The sequence below is a fragment of the Tasmannia lanceolata genome, unplaced genomic scaffold, assembly GCF_043159265.1.
Source record: "Tasmannia lanceolata isolate RefF3 unplaced genomic scaffold, GAP_Taslan_0.1 ptg000018l, whole genome shotgun sequence".
Classification (NCBI taxonomy): domain Eukaryota; kingdom Viridiplantae; phylum Streptophyta; class Magnoliopsida; order Canellales; family Winteraceae; genus Tasmannia; species Tasmannia lanceolata.
In genome coordinates, this window is record NW_027518695.1 from 1,269,570 (window position 1) to 1,285,869 (window position 16,300).

The 16,300-nt window shown below is 38.5% G+C and overlaps 1 protein-coding gene across 2 annotated transcripts; it reads right to left on the minus strand.

The window, feature by feature from the left end:
* Positions 1-710: 710 nt before the first annotated feature.
* On the minus strand, positions 711-8,954 carry LOC143851306 (cellulose synthase-like protein E6). 2 transcript variants are annotated; one of them, XM_077360686.1, is made up of 9 exons: positions 8,629-8,954; positions 7,771-8,095; positions 5,046-5,186; positions 4,302-4,433; positions 3,829-4,041; positions 3,491-3,715; positions 2,120-2,467; positions 984-1,344; positions 711-827 (listed from the first exon to the last, which is right to left on the minus strand). In XM_077360686.1, exons 1-9 carry the CDS (start codon positions 8,901-8,903, stop codon positions 799-801), a joined length of 2,049 nt encoding a protein of 682 aa, XP_077216801.1. In that variant the 5' UTR covers positions 8,904-8,954; the 3' UTR covers positions 711-798. The 2 variants fall into 2 exon arrangements, with proteins under 2 accessions (XP_077216801.1, XP_077216800.1); XM_077360685.1 differs by having other exon boundaries at positions 711-1,344.
* Positions 8,955-16,300: the final 7,346 nt, after the last annotated feature.

Consider the following 16,300-nt stretch of genomic DNA (forward strand, 5'->3'; position numbering starts at 1 on the left):
GATATTTTGGTCACTTTTCTATGATGTAGGGGCATTTTAGTTAATTTTCTATGAGATAGGGTATTTTGGTCATTTTGTATAGATATGAGTATTTTAGTTACTTTTCAAAAATTAGGAGTATTTTGGTCATTTTCTATGAAATAGGAGTGTTTTGGTAATTTTTTTATGACACGGGTAATTTGATCTTTGTTGTGACAGGGATATTTTGGACATTTCTCATAAAAATATACGTGTTTTATTTTCTTTTTTATTTTAGTTTATAGCTTTTCATTTTTCGTCAGGAAAGTGAAATTCCATCTTCCATCGAGAATTTCAGTTGCTTTCATTTTCTAGGTTAAAATCAAAAGTTGGGATTGTTTTTCTTCAGCAGCAAATGCTGAATAACCTCTTATTCACGAATAAGCTCCACCCCAAAAAATTATCCTACAATGAAACAGGCCCAAAAAGATGTTTTTTAATCTCTGCCATCATATAAAGGTGAAAATCTGATTTCTAGCGAGCAACAGAGCTGCGGAGGTGAAAAAATTTCGGTTTTAGATTACAGTTACATGCTCCTAAAACACAATTTACCTAGGGAAGTGAATCGAGTGATATATTCGCTCCTTTTTTACTTGGGACAGCCCCCTCTGTCCAAAGTAGAAAAAAGGGGGCCGAATATAAGAATATTTATTTCCTTATGGTTAGGTCGACCGTGAATCCGTGATACACGCTTTGTCATTTTCAATGGAAATGATATATGCACCCCTACATTCATATTATCCATCTTCTTTTGGAAACAAGCTTCACATATTACACCCTTTAATACATAGGTATTAGACAAGCCAATACTGCGAAAACAATGGAAGTAAATGTGAGGGAAGTAGGCAATCGACCCTTGTCTTTGCGAAAGAATAGAGCTTCATAGATGGGTATGTTGATCAAAACCAATAATCCGCAAAGAAGAAACTGCAAGAAGAATACCTCAACAAATCCAATTTCCTTACCTATTAGCAGTCCCTTCACTCCTCCCACCAAGCAAATGAGGTTCACCATTGCAAGTGAAGCCAAGATAGAAAACATGGGAGAAGAAGAGCCAAACTCCATAATCTCCTGTTCATACCTCTTTGATGCTTCTTGATCAGCTACCTTGGTTGTGATGACGAATGCTGTCTTCCCAAACCCTGATATCCTCAGAACATTTTCGATGAGAGCGAAGAGGTAGGAGGTTGTGTACCTCACCATTGTCATCCTCTGAGAGTGCCACCAACTCACAAGAGTATCTCCACACCAAAGTGACTCGCCGAGGCTATACGTGGAAGTGGCGACGGTCACATATGCAAAGGGTACAAACCATGGGCTTGAGACCTAAAGCCAAGAAAGTTTTTTGATTGTATGTTAGAAATGTTACATCCAGTATGTTATGCATGGTTATTTGTAGGGATGCAACTTGGGTTTCGCTCAACCTCAGGTCACATTTTGCGTTGGAAAACCCAACTTGATTTAATTTCGGGTTGGGGAAGTTGGGTTAGGGTTGACACCTTGGGCAATTCGACCTGACCCAAACCCAACCGCCTTCCCCTTATTTTATCATGATTTTAAAAATCTTATGTTCATGCTTTCTTTTATAAAAGAAAAAAAAAAATTGGAAAATGATATCCTGACCTGAGAGTAAGACCGATGGGAGAGCCCAACAATAAGGATGCGCCGTGTGTGCAAAAAAAAAATCTACTTTTTATTGATTTTACTAAAGCAAAAGGCTGGCTTAGGTCAATTGTGATGTAGTGACGAGCTTGACCTTACTCTCGGTCTCGCTAGCATTACTCTCTCTTTTTTCTTTTTCTTTTTTGCTCTTTTGCCCCCAGCCAACCCGACCCATTTAGAAAATCAGGTTAGATGGGTTGGGTTAGGGTCGAAAGATTTAGAGGAAAGTGGGTTAGGGTTGACCATCCTCGACTTGATGCTCGGATTGGATTGGGTTAGGGTTGAGGTAACGCCACATTGGGCTGGGCTAGGGTTGGGCTCAACCTGATCCAACCCCGGCACGAGTTTCAACCCTAGTTATTTTCAGTACGTGTGTGTACATCTGTGTGTGTGTGTGTGTGTGTGTGTGAGAGAGAGAGAGAGAGAGAAAGAGAGATACCTTTGGGTACAGGGAGATGCCATTAAGTAGGCAAAGGGAGGGAATTGCAGCGTAATATAGAGTGGGGAGGGAGTTGAGAGCCCATGCGTTGTATATACAGTAAGCCAGTTGGAGTCCTAGCTTTATATTCCCATGTCCACTAATCAAAGTATTGTGTTTAGAGATAAAAATCTGAAGATGACCTTCAGCCCATCGCTTATTCTGCACAATTGTTTGAATCAATGTTGTTGGAGCAACACCCAAGAAGCCTGCCCTTGGTGGATTGAAATATATAGACTTCCACCCCTTATATTGAACTGATAAACCTGTTAAAATATCCTCCACACTACACCCATACTTCAGACCCATCTGCAAAGGCACTTCCATGAAAGGTCATGAGTGTTGAAACATAAATTAAAATAAGACTAACTCTAAGAACTTACGTGTAGAAAAACAAGAGATCAAAGACACCAAAGCTTTGATACCACTTGTAGAAAATCAAGGATCAAAGAACCAAGCTTTGATACACTTGCTCACACAATGATCACAGCAAGAAGCAAACCCACACACGAAGGACAAAAGAGGAGAGAGAGAGAGAGAGAGAGAGAAATCTCTTTCAATGTATTATTCAACACAAAAAAACCATACACATTCACTGACGTTTTTCTTTTCTCACTCACAAGTATTCACGTCAGTGATGCTTCTCACACACACACACACATCTCTGTTTTTCACTCACGTTATTTCTCTCTACTGTTACGTTCTCTCTCCTCTACTATTTACGTCTCTATACTTCTCTATTTATAGAGTGAAAACAAGACACACTAATTATAGCAAGACTCCTATTCCAATTAAAACTTCTAATAAAATAAACTTTCCTAATCTAATTCATATCCCTAAACAACTAGGACACTAAATAACAAATTAGCAATCCTAGTTCAACTAGGTCTCAACCATGTCAACCCACTTTGGCTCGCACCACGTCGCGCCGGTGTATATGAGTCGGTGATGACTCTTAACATTACGCCCTGTTCGTTTTAGATTGTGACAACCGATGGTGAAGACCCCAACAAATTAATGGCCCGAAATTATGCCTTTGGGCCAGTAATTGGTTGGAGTCCTCAACATAGGCTGTCACAATATGAAACGAACAGGGCCTAAAGCTTTTACAGTAATTGTTTCACATGCATGGTATCAGGGTTGGTTCCTCACATCAGGTCTTGAGGTTCAAAACCCAACAACTCCTTGATATTAAAAATTTCCCAGGCCAACACCCCAAAAAAAAGAGGGGCCACATGTAGGGGGAATGTTGAATATAAATGATTAAATAACACCAACTGTGTGTGTGTGTGTGAGAGAGAGAGAGAGAGAGAGAGAGAGAGAGAGAGAGACCTCTTTTCCCCATTGGGTATTATCTTCATAAACACAACTCGCAAGAGCCTTTGCTCTCTCTTCCAGGGTCTTTGTACTTTCCTTTTGCTTCTTTTCAACCACTTTCTTCCATTCTCCCTTATATTCCTTAGTATACTTTTTCCCACATAGACTCTCTCTCCTGTGAAAGCATCCGGTTCCAATATATGGTGGCCCTCCAAAACCATCCATACCGTGTAGTTCCAACTTCAAAGCCAAAGTTGCACAAAAAAAGAGATCATTAAACAAGCATAGCTTCATATATATTGTAGAAAATCCTAATCTGAATCTTACAGGTTAGACTTTGGTTTAATACCCACCACATTAATCATTTTCAAGCCATTGGAGTAAATATCATTCTTGGTGAGGTTATCGAAGTTCTGTGGGAACTGCACATAAGCAATCTCATGACCCTTTTCTTCATCCATGAAGAAACACAGTGCGTCTCTCACTGCTTCTGAATTGTTCGAGTACATGTCGCAATCCACGTTGAGAATTATCTGCCCGTTACTTATCTCCGATGACACCCTTATCTGCACATTCAATCCTCATTATAATGATGACTATGTTTGTATCATTCTATGCATTATTACTTTGTTATCTAAAGTATGGATTTTTACCTATAAATCCCCTATTTGTATAACATGTTTAATAATCGAGAATCATGATTTAGCTGAAATGTTAAAACTTTTTCAAAGTAGTTACAGGGATTTGCTAGCATCCATCCCAGAAGGTAATTCGCAGAAGTGAAATGCTGGGAAAGAGGGTGTCATGAAGGGTGAAAATTAATTACCAGTGCATTCATAGCTCCAGCTTTGAAGTTATGTGGGATTTGAGGTCTTTTCTCACGGGCCAAGTATACAAGTGTTGGTAATGTGATCCCTTCAATGTCCACGGCATTTGTGTCTCTTCCATCAATTAATATCTGCCAAGTAAAAGAAAGACATACTAATTAAGCAAAACAAACATGTCAGCTGTAAGATAGGGGCAGACCCTTTCTTTTATACTTCTGATAGTAGTCTTCACTTTGATTTTTAAGCTTTTGAAAGGGATGTAGTTTACAGAGTTTTTAATATGGTGTGGCCGCGCGTATAGTCATTTTTAAAAAGGTACAGTTCGGCCCACTTCATAGGTTGATCCAAACCGTCCATTTGTTGGGCCAAACCTTAAATAGGTTGTGCCCCAAAAATCATTTCCATGGGATGATCATAACCCTCCGATCTAGAGAGGTTTCCATAATGAGCACTTCTTCTATAGATCAGAGGGCTAGGATCATCCAATCCAAATGATTTTTGGGACACAACATGTTTAAGGTGTGGCCCAACAAATAGACATTTTGGCCGTACACTACTCTTTTTTAAAACAAATACTGGACGGTAAGTCCACACCATATAAAATCTTGTACATTACATTTTGATGGACCGTGAACAGTTAAATCCGTAGAGGGGTGCCCATCTAAATAACAGGGGGTGTCCCATATCAGCTTAATTTATTGTTTTTCTGAAGTTTTCTATTAATAAATTTAATTGCGAAGTACCTGAAGAATCGTCTGATGATTGCGCCGAGTTACTCCCGAATTCCACTCGGAAAATCCACAATGCTGTGCCCTAATCTCATCTGAAACCCTTCCCGCCTTTAGTGTCCTTTCCATCCTCTTCTCCATTTCTTCATACAATTTCTACCAGGAAAAGGGAGTAAACGATGAGAAAATGCAAAAATTTCTCCTGAAAAAGAGTTGAACTGCAAAATTGCTTTTGTGAAATTATTTGACACATCCTATTTCGCAAAAACAATTTCGCACCTAAAAATGGACATAAAATTTGTTTCGACATAAAATACTGATAAATTCTAAGATTTCACTAATTCTTGAATAATTACAATTAATCTAGAGGTGTGCTTATATAGAGCACATACATGATAAACATAGAATCAAATCTTGATAACGATGAAAGAGATCCTTGAAAGTGAGAAAGATGGAAATCCTAACTACTAAATTTAGCCTAATTGCTAATTTAACCAAGCTATCTAATCTATCACAATTACTTAGTTGCCTAACCTAAACAATTGCTATATCCACCCCAATCAATCTAAGATACTTAGGCTCGACGAAAATATATAGCTTGATACTTATAAGTTTCTTTCGAATAAAATTTGTTTTATGTTGTATCAAACCCCATAACTAATTTAAGCATTTTCAACCGTTCTTAATATAATTATCTGATCGATCATTAAAAAAAAGAGGACTGATAGAATGAAGGGTGCCCTTGCAAAAGTCAGCTTCAAGGGCACCGCTCTATTGGTTGATTTCTGCAAAGTCAGCATGGTTTCCACTTTTTCAGGCGCCACACTTAGTTCATTATCTAATGGATCTTTCCCTTCTAATACGCCATCTGAGAGTTATCAGTGTTTATCAAATTTGTTCCTATCTAATGGAATGCTATTGGATCAAATGACAAAGTCATTGTTGTGGTTTCCACTTTTTAGGCGCCACACTTTGCAGCCACACTTGGCTGAAATCAACCAGTAGGGGCGCCCATGACTTTGATTTTTGAAAGGGAAAGGGCGCCCTTCATTCTATCATTCCTCAAAACAAAAACAAAAAAAAACAGTCAGTTTGCCTTAGCTGATTTGCTTTTACCTTTTTACATATCATGTCTATACCAATCCTTAATTAAAATAGTGAATTCTCATAATAATCAAGAATTGAGAATTCCCCTTTTAAAAATGACTTTCTTCCTTTATCTTCAATTTTTTAGTTAGCTGTTAAAGACTGATATAATTTCCAAATGTCTATCATCATTCATCAGCAAAGCAAAAGTGCTTAGTTAAATGAGGACTGTACATATATCGTTTCCTTTTAATAATGGCCTTAACAGCTAGCTAAACGAATTTTTTTCTTTCAACTCTATCGTTTGGGTGAGGTGAGCATTTACTAAGGCTCCATTTCTTTCGACGTAAAATTTGTTTTATGTTCATTTGTACAAGATAAAGCAAATTTTACTCTCCAGTTTTTACGTCGAAAGAAACAGAGCCGAAGTGTTAATTGGGGAATGAAAAACGGGCCCCCAATAATTAGCTGGAAGCCCCTTTTTATTGGCTTTATAGAATGAGATCTTACCTTATATTTATATCTTGTTTATATAGTTAAGGTATGTACATATTGATTATATTCAAGATATATGCAAATGCCTAATGCGAATTGTTTTGTTCCGAAGCAAAGATATCCATGGGGGCCAGTTCGTCCTATTCAAATATTTCCGACCAAGAGGTACTGGATTCTCTTTTGTATTTAACAATTCTTTCTTATTCAAATTATTATTCATACCGTAATCGTAATTGACTGATATAAATAGAATATCAATTGGAGAGGTACTACGTAAATGGACCAAACGAAAATCTTAGGAAAAAAGATCTTTTCGATATCTTTCCTTCTCTTTTTTTTAATTCCCTAATATCGTACATCTTTATTGACCCTTACCTATTTATAAATAGGAAAACATGGTTTCCCACATGCCCTCGTGAAATTTAAAACATTAAAAAAAACGAAGCATATGTCTAGCTATCAATCTATATTGTTAATTGCTATTAAATTTCATGTCTATACTCTTACTATCTATTAGAAGAGGTATGCCCCCGAGTTTAACATTCCTCATATTGTATAAATATTGTGAAAACGCAGGTGACCCGGTAAAGACACCTTTAAATATTAAATATCTTATAAATATATATATAAATATTTAGGGAGAGTTGCTAGCAAGATGGAATCCGTTTACTAAAAAATGGGGACACGTGTATAAAAAGACAAGAAAGAAGCACATGCTTGTCAGGGCTGGTTTTAACAAAAATATCCATACAGGAGAAAGAAATTTTTAAGTAATCGGTTGGGGATTTCTGAATTCATATGATGTCCTGTGTAAAGAAAAGGGGGCTTATTTATCAATCCGCCCCTTCTGATTACTTGGGACACCCAGCAGGAGTGTATGGCAATCCTTTGATTACTTGGGACACCCAGGAACTGCAGAGGGTGGCTGATAGGTTAATTTGTGACCATATATACGACCACTAGGCGAGTAACGACGCTGAGTCCTGTGACTCCACTTGTAAAACCCTTTTAATGGACATACAACAAAAGAGAAAGAGAGCGTACACCACCCATAAATTTCGGTAATTCCACCCATCCCAATTTGTGCAATAACAGCTGTGGAAAAGCCTAATTTTGAGGGTTAGAGACGTGCGTTCAAAAGAAATGGTAGATGTATTACCTTGATGGCCAACCGTTCCTCTGCAAAAGGAGTAGCGTTGACATGTGGGTGAGATGTGGAGGAGAAATAGGCCGCCGGAGACCTGGACTCCACCTTGTATTTCTTGCAAAAGGGGATCCAATACTTTGAGAAGCGAGATGCCTCTAAGAGAGCATAGAATGTAAGATCTGACCCACCGTCGTCGGAGAGATAGACGCTCAGTTTTTCCGGCGGATAGTCATAAGCCATGACGGAGAGGATGGTGCTCATCACTAGGTTTGGTGGCTCTAGGATGGGGTCTGCTGTACATACAAATATGTCTACACCCGGCAATTCCTTCTCGTATCTGTTTGGCAAAACATAAAGAATGAGAGCTAGGAATGTTTCAAAACGCGGATGTGAGTCCACTCCTCCGCTTCATCGTGGACTCCCCCGATCGAGTTGACTCTCTCTTACTTTGGTCGCATTCTTATGAGTCTGTATTTTGCCCCACAAAGTCAATCAAAACTCTTGACACTCCCGAGTTATGGCTGCATCAACTGAGTATTCAGTTGCGTCAACTGAGTATCCGATCGCGTCATGCCGAGTCGACTAGGATTTTCTTTGGTGTGTTTTGTCTCTCATCTGCATTTTGAAACCTTGGTCAAAACGTGGCCAAAGCAAATCCTAATTGACTCGGCGCAACATTGTCAAGTCCTCAATTGAGATGGCTGAACACTAGGTTGATGCAGTCATAACTCAGGAGAGCCAAAGGGCTTTGATTCACTTTGCAAGGCAAAAGATGGACTCACAGGAACATGGCAGGGTAAAAAGGAGTTGGCAGGAGGGGGTCAAGGTGGAGTTTTGAAACTATGGTAGAGAGAGAGAGAGATGGTTTACCTCTGAGAGAGCCTTTCCTTGAAGGTGTAACGATAGACAGGGTTCCAACGGACGGATTGAGAGAGCATCCACATAAAACCAAACCAAAGCTCGGCTGCAAAAAGACCTAACCAAGCCCATCTTCCCCCTTCTCTTGGGATATAGCTCCATCTATACACCCATACCCAACAAATACCTACAAAAACTGTAAATGCGTACAACTTGTACACACTTCTTCCTTTTGCTTCCTTCGTTTCGAAAAGAGGAAGAGATACATCTCTTCCCTGGCTGCCCATCTCTCTCTCTCTCTCTCTCTCTCAATTGAACAAGTATATTGCACGTAGAGAGAGACCCTTCAAATTATAAGCACCGGAACAAAAAATTACACATTTTAGAATTTTTTATGGACGTAAAGAGAGAGACTCTTTAATTTAAAAAGCACCCCTGCTATACCAATTTAGATTTTTTATTTAAGTCCCACTGTACACTGGGCACGCCTCATGGTGATCGGGACCATTGATTTGGTGGTCATCAAGAAATAATATGTTGCTCGAAGGATTTTTATTTTATTTTTGTGTCGGCAATGAGTATATTTCTCTTAGTGTGATCAAGAAGGGCCTTCTTAGAAGTTTCCCCAAATTATTTTGTTCAATTCCATTTCTGGGTCTTCATGGAAGGACTAGAATGAGCCATTTTGGTTGGGAGTTTTTTTTTTTTTTGAATGGCTATTTTTTGTTGGGAGTCTTGAACCACACTGTATATTATTCTTGTGGGCCTCCTAGATCACTAGCCTAGATCACCATACACACGCGCCACGCTAGGCTTCCACCTCGAGCATTTTACAAAATCAACGGTTGAAAGACTAATCACGGTTACTTGTGGCAATCATGTCAACTTGGGATCGGGAGCGCCGACAGATGTCCCATGCCACGTTTCGTGAACAGCTATGCCCGAGAATTAATGAATTGTGATATAGCGCCGGACCGCTACTACAAGCAGTACTACACCTTTGATCGTGAAATATCGATTGCTTGTTGAACCCTGTTAGGAAAACATAGCTCGGCAAAAAAAAATAGAATGGGAAAATTTTGATTTCAATTTGGTATTGGTTCAAAAATAGATAAAACCAGGTAAAAAAAAAGGTCATATACACGGAAACACCATTTAATTTTGGACGCTGATATCCCCACCCGTACACTAACATTAAAGCCCAATCGTAGGCCCCACCGATATTTTTCAAATTGAAGCGTACCATCCACAACATAGGATGATCCAAGCCGTCCATGGTTGGATCATCTTATGGTATGGTTCGTACCAATATAGGCCCCACCCATATTTTTGAAAATGAAGGGTACCGTCCAGACCATAGGATGATCCGAGCCGTCCATTTGATGGGCCACAATGTAAATAGGTTGTGCCCCAAAAATCATTTCCGTAGGATGATCACAATCCTACAATCTATAGAGGTTGCATAAGATATAGTTTCTATTTAGATCGGAGGGCTAGGATCAGCCTACGGAAATAATATTTTGGGACGCAACCTATTTACGTTTATGGCCCATCAAATGGACGGTTTGGATGATCCTATGGTGTGGTATGGGTGGGGCCTACGTTGTTCAAAGATGGCCCACCATTCCACCAACTGTTTGTGTTGTGTGTGTGTAGAGAGAGAGAGAGAGAGAGAGACTGGTCAAATGGTGGGAAAACGTTAACCAGCCGTCAAGGGGGGGTGGTTGTTAAAAACGCGTTAGATATTTTTAAAATGTATTTTAGATGTTTTTCTACAAAAACAGATTTTTTTTTCTTTTTTTGCTGTAAAAAATTTATAGGGGGTATTAAACGGATAACAGACAAAATGTTTTTTTATTGTTTAAAATGGTGTTTTGATAAATAATTTTTGTTTGGAAGTTGGGACAAATTAATTAATTAGGCGGCTTCTCTTAGAAGAGTAAATGAGTTTTCTTCCTTTTAATTTGTTGAATGTTTCCTAGTGGACCTTTAGTTGAGCTGTTGCAACCGCTAGTTATTTTATATCTATATCTATATGAGGACTGCTAAACCGAGGGACGCCCCTACAAAATGGGGTGAAAGGGCGCCCCCATTGGCTGCAAGGGACGGTTTTCACTTTGACTTGAAGCCATTATAAATGGACAACCGTTCCTTGCGGCCAATGAGGGAGCCGTTTCACCCCATTTCTGCAAGGGTGCCCTTCAGTTTAGAATACCCCATATCTATATGGATAGATAGATAGATATATGTGAATGAGATCTGTGGGATCATGTTTTGATAGTCAGACGAACTCACCTTGCTTTAAATCTATTATTTTTATTTCGTCTCTGTTCACTTCTTTTCCCTGGTGCTGTTTTCCCTGGAAAACAGCCTTATTTTTCCCTGACAAGACAAAATTTCTGTGTTCACTTCTTTTCCAGGGAAAACTTTTATCAGATGTGGAATTTCTTATTTAAAAGCTAAAAATGACGTGGAATTTGACTTTTTCCTTGTTACTTGAGATTTGCTTTCCGATTAAATATTTCGGAAAGAGGGGAAAACGAAGCCTTTTCCTCTGGATTCCTTTTCCTTCTGCCAAGTCACCTAGAAAGGAGGGGAAAAGAAGTGAACAGAGCCTTCATGGATTATCTTTCTATGCACTAAATTTTCTTTACATATCATTGGTTTGAGATAAGTGTATAGAAAGGAGTTATTTTCTTTTGTGTTCTCCATGTTGACCAAGTTCGAGACTCTAAAATTTGATGGGAAAAATTACATTTTAAATGAAGCATGGTTGCAGAGTAATGATGATTCGATGTCATTCAAATATTGTTTCCCCTCTTGTGTAAAGATAGAATGAAAAATCGACAAGAGAGACAGATTAAGAGATGAAGAACATGAAATAGTGAGTTTTCTTCTTTCATTAGATGAGGTAATGGTGGAGAGTGGTGGGTCTTCTATCTCAAAAGATAGTCCAATAATCAAGCAGATTGACTAGCTATAAAAGGAGCCTCTAGGGAATCTATAGAGATCTTTCACTGTCTCCCATGATACACGTACTGTATTCTTTTTCTTCTCTGTTTTTTTTTTTTTTTTTCATTTCTTGTATCGACCATCTTGATCGTTGGGGCCTCCCCTTTGTTTCTTTTCTTCTCATAGAATTGCCATTCAAAAAATATCGATAGATTTACTACGGACTCTAGATAGATCTTTGACTCTCTCCCCCATATGGATACAAAGCATTGTATTCTTTTTCTTTATTTCTTTCATTTCTTATTTTGACCATCTTGGTCGCCAGGGGCACCCCCTTTGCTTCTTCTCTTCTCATTAATGTCGGGACAAAAATAACGCCTTCTCCAACAGCTTAAACTTTTTGAGTAATTGGTCATTTCACAATTAGCAATCACGCATCAAGTTTACAAGGGGGGAGTTTGGATCTTGGGGAAAAATTATAAAAAAAAATAATATTTTTATGAAAAACATATTGCATTAAAAATGAAATTCCATGCTCTAGTAAATTTGCAGTTTTCCTTGAAAATAAGGAAATTTTGCAATTTTGGCTAAATATTTCCGTGGAAATTATTTTACTAAATATCTGGAAAAAAAAAATCATACACCCTGGTTGTAGAAAAACCACACTTCTGCTCGGCCCGAGCATCACATAGCAACTCGATGCAATCATGGATCAAAGCCAAAATGTAATGGGGACAGATTGTAAGATCTTGACAAGGAGGCGGAGACAAAATGTCTAAAACTGTAAAGAGCTACAAGATAAATAAGCTGATGCATTGGCAAGCGACAGCAATGTAGTATAGAAATGTGTAGAGTTATTTGGTCCAGTCTTTCTCACCATCTTTGACTAAAACCCTTGAGTAATGACAATTATAATTAATCCTCATTAGTTTATTAGCCCATGTAGGTTACCTGTTTTATATAAATCTTCTTTGGCTTCATCTGTTTGTGATTTTCTCGGGTTCTTCTCCCTTGGATTCTTTTTGTATTTCTTTTCCCTAACATTTCAATAATTGGCTTATGCAGAAAAAATGACATTATGCTTGAGTGCAACTCGGGGCGATTTTTGGGAATTTCGGTTGAAATTTTAGTGTAAAATTGGGTCTGCTTCGTGTTGATACCAATTTATTTATTTAGCAAAAGTTCAACCCGACCTGACCCAAAGTGCACCCCTAATGCTATCCTAACTTATATTACCAAACCTTTTATAGGGAAACCAAGGATTGGTGTTAAATTTTATCTTCCTTTACTAAGGTCACGTTTGGCTGCCTTGAATCTTTTTTTTCATGGAATTTTTGTTCATTAAGTGGCGAGAGAGGTCTAGTGAGGGCAGGAGATGGAGAGACTGGAGAGAGAATGAGTGAGGCGAGGGTAAGAAAAGACTGAAAAACAAGGAAAATAAAAGCTCTAATCAAAATACAATTTATTTTTTCCCTACCTTTTCGCCATTTCTTACCATGTTCTTAGTCATGCGATCTCAAGTCTCTTCGTCTCCCACCCTCCCTAAGCCCTCTCCCACCACTTGATAAACTACAATTTCAAGGGGGAAAAAATTCTTGGTTGCCAAATATGGCCTTGATAAACTACAATTTACTTGCGTTCCCTGGAAAGCAAATCCCTGAAAAACAGCCTCTTTTTTCCTTGACAAGACAGAATTCTAGTGTTCACTTGCTTTCCAGGGAAAATAGAATTACACATGTGGAATTTCTGCAATAAGTTAGAAAATGACATGGAAAAGCCCATTTTCCCCCCTTTTAGGGATTTCATTTCCGACCAAATACACACGGATTTCGTTTCCCTGGAAAACTAGTGCAAAAAGAAGGGCAAGCAGTTTCCTTGAAAACCTTTTCCTGCGCAAGTGAACAGTCCAAGGAGACTTTTTCCTGCATAGATTCCCTGTATTTCTTTTCCTAATGCCACGTAAGATTTCCGGGAAACATTTTCTTTTCCTTTCCCGGGAAAACAAGTGAACAGAGCCGTAGGGAAATTTCTCTGGAATGTTTTTTCCAGGTGGAAAACATTAGTGGTCAGATCTCCCCTTATCAGTTGTCACAACGAAATATGCTCACATAATGTCCAAACAAAAACTGAAAATGACATTCAACTTGAACAAACTCTCTTAAGATGGTGAAATGTATCTTACATTCTCCTTAAGGATGATGATAAATCATCCTAGCCCCATCTGGCCCATCAAAAAACAAAAAAGGATGATAAATCAAATGGACTTTAGGGTTCTAAAGGATAAGTTACATATCCCGCACTCCCTCATTTCCATAAAACACTCTTCTGATTGGCTGTTAATTTGGACATATCCGTAGTCTTTAACAACTTAATATAAAAGTGTAAGAGGGGTGTCATTAATGAAACAAGGGTAGAACGGATATCATCATCCAAATATTGAGCATTGGTCAAAAAACTTCACCCTCGGCGTGCATTCGATTTGAATACGCAATTCAAATCTTAAACAAACATTATTCGTCAACTTAAGAATGATTAATTGTGGGGCTCACAAATTGGACTGTACATATTTCGGATTTCAGTGGAGACCGACACCGAAACCACCACAAACCGAAACGGTCATTTATTTCGGCCGAAATTTCTGAATTTCGGTCGAAATTTAGGAATTTCAGTCGAATTTTCGGTTTTTCCCAAATTTGACCCAAAAAATCTGTTTTTTTTTTTTTATTAATTTAATATTTCACCGAAATTTCAACCGAAATTACCGAAATTTAATATTGAATAAAATATCAGTTTCGATTTATGTATCAGATTTCGACCGAAATTATGAAATTTCGACTCAGGATCCGAAACCGGTACCGAAACCAAAATTTTAAACCTTGCGTGCAGCAGAGCTCCATAGAGCGGAGGGTTAGGATCATCCTACAGAGACGATTTAAGGGTAGCAATCTATTTACGTTGTGGCCCAACAACATTTCATTTTCTCTCTATTTTGTTTGATTCTACTTTCTAAGACCCGAGAAATGGATTGTGGCAGTGACACACGGAAAGTAGTGTAGAAAAGCACTTGACACTCTAAGATGCCGTATGCACCATATCTAAGAAAAGCACTTGACACTCAAAAAATGACATCATTTTCCTCCCTTTTAGGGATTTCATTTCCGACCAAATACACACGGATTTCGTTTCCCTGGAAAACTAGTGCAAAAAGAAGGGCAAGCAGTTTCCCTGGAAACCTTTTCCTGCGCAAGTGAACAGTCCAAGGAAACCTTTTCCTGCACAGATTCCCTGTATTTCTTTTCCTAATGCCACGTCAGATTCCCGGGAAACATTTTCTTTTCCTTTCCCGGGAAAACAAGTGAACAGAGCCGTAGGGAAATTTCTCTGGAATGTTTTTTCCAGCCGGAAAACATTAGTGGTCAGATCTCCCCTTGTCAGTTGTCACAACGAAATATGCTCACATAATGTCCAAACAAAAACTGAAAGAGGAATAAGATTGTACGCTCGACCGTACCTAAAGTTAGGTACGGAGTGCCAAATCACATGGGTCCCACATTTTTGGTGAGGATCTAAACCATTCATTTGCAAGGCCCCATCATAGATATGGTGCATACCAAAAATCAGCTCCATAGGATCATCCTAACCCATCCATTTGTGGAGGCCAAAATGGACAGACAGTGTTTGTCCACAAATCTGCCCATTTTGGCCTCCAGTTTTGGAGGGGTTAGGATGATTCAATGGTGTTGATTTTTCGTATGCACCCTATCTATGATGGGGCCTTGCAAATGAATGGTTTAGATGCCCACCAAAAATGGAGGACCCATGTGATTTGGCACTATACCGTGCCTAACTTTAGGTACGGTCGAGCGTACAATCCTTTTCCTCAAACTGAAAATGACATTCAACTTCAACAAAGTCTCTTAAGATGGTGAAATGTATCTTACATTCTCCTTATGGATGATGATAAATCATCCTAGCCCCATCTGGCCCATCAAAAAACAAAAAAGGATGATAAATCAAATGGACTTTAGGGTTCCGAAGGATAAGTTACATATCCCGCACTCCCTCATTTTCATAAAACACTCTTCTGATTGGCTGTTAATTTGGACATATCCGTAGTCTTTAACAACTTAATATAAAAGTATAAGAGGGGTGTCATTAATGAAACAAGGTTAGTACGGATATCATCATCCAATAATGCAATATATTGAGCATTGGTCAAAAAACTTCACCCTCGGCGTGCATTCGATTTGAATACGCAATTCAAATTTATTCGTCAACTTAAAGAATGATTAATTGTGGGGGCCTTAAATTGGACTGTACATATTTCGGATTTCGGTGGAGACCGACACCGAAGCCACCAAAAACCGAAACGGTCATTTATTTCGGTCAAAATTTCGGTCGAAATTTTGAAATTTCGGTTTTTCCCAAATTTGACCCAAAAAATCTGTTTTTTTTTAATTAATTTAATATTTCACCAAAATTTAATATTGAATCAAAAATTAGTTTCGATTTCTGTACCAGATTTCGACTTAGGGTCTGAAACCGGTACTGAAACCGAAATTTTAAACCTTGCGTGCAACAGAGCTCCATAGAGCGGAGGGTTAGGATCATCCTATAGAGACGATTTAAGGGTAACAATCTATTTACGTTGTGGCCCAACAGCATTTCATTTTCTCTCTATTTTGTTTGATTCTACTTTCTAAGACCCGAGAAATGGATCGTGGCAGTGACA

Coding starts and splice junctions, on each gene's coding strand:
- LOC143851306 (XM_077360685.1), bottom strand. CDS start 8,903: ATGGGCAGCCAGGGAAGAGATGTATCTCTTCCTCTTTTCGAAACGAAG. Junction 5,187..7,770: donor AGGAACGGTTGGCCATCAAG/GTAATACATCTA, acceptor TTTTCCTGGTAG/AAATTGTATGAAGAAATGGA. Junction 2,468..3,490: donor ATACCCAATGGGGAAAAGAG/GTCTCTCTCTCT, acceptor GTGCCTTTGCAG/ATGGGTCTGAAGTATGGGTG.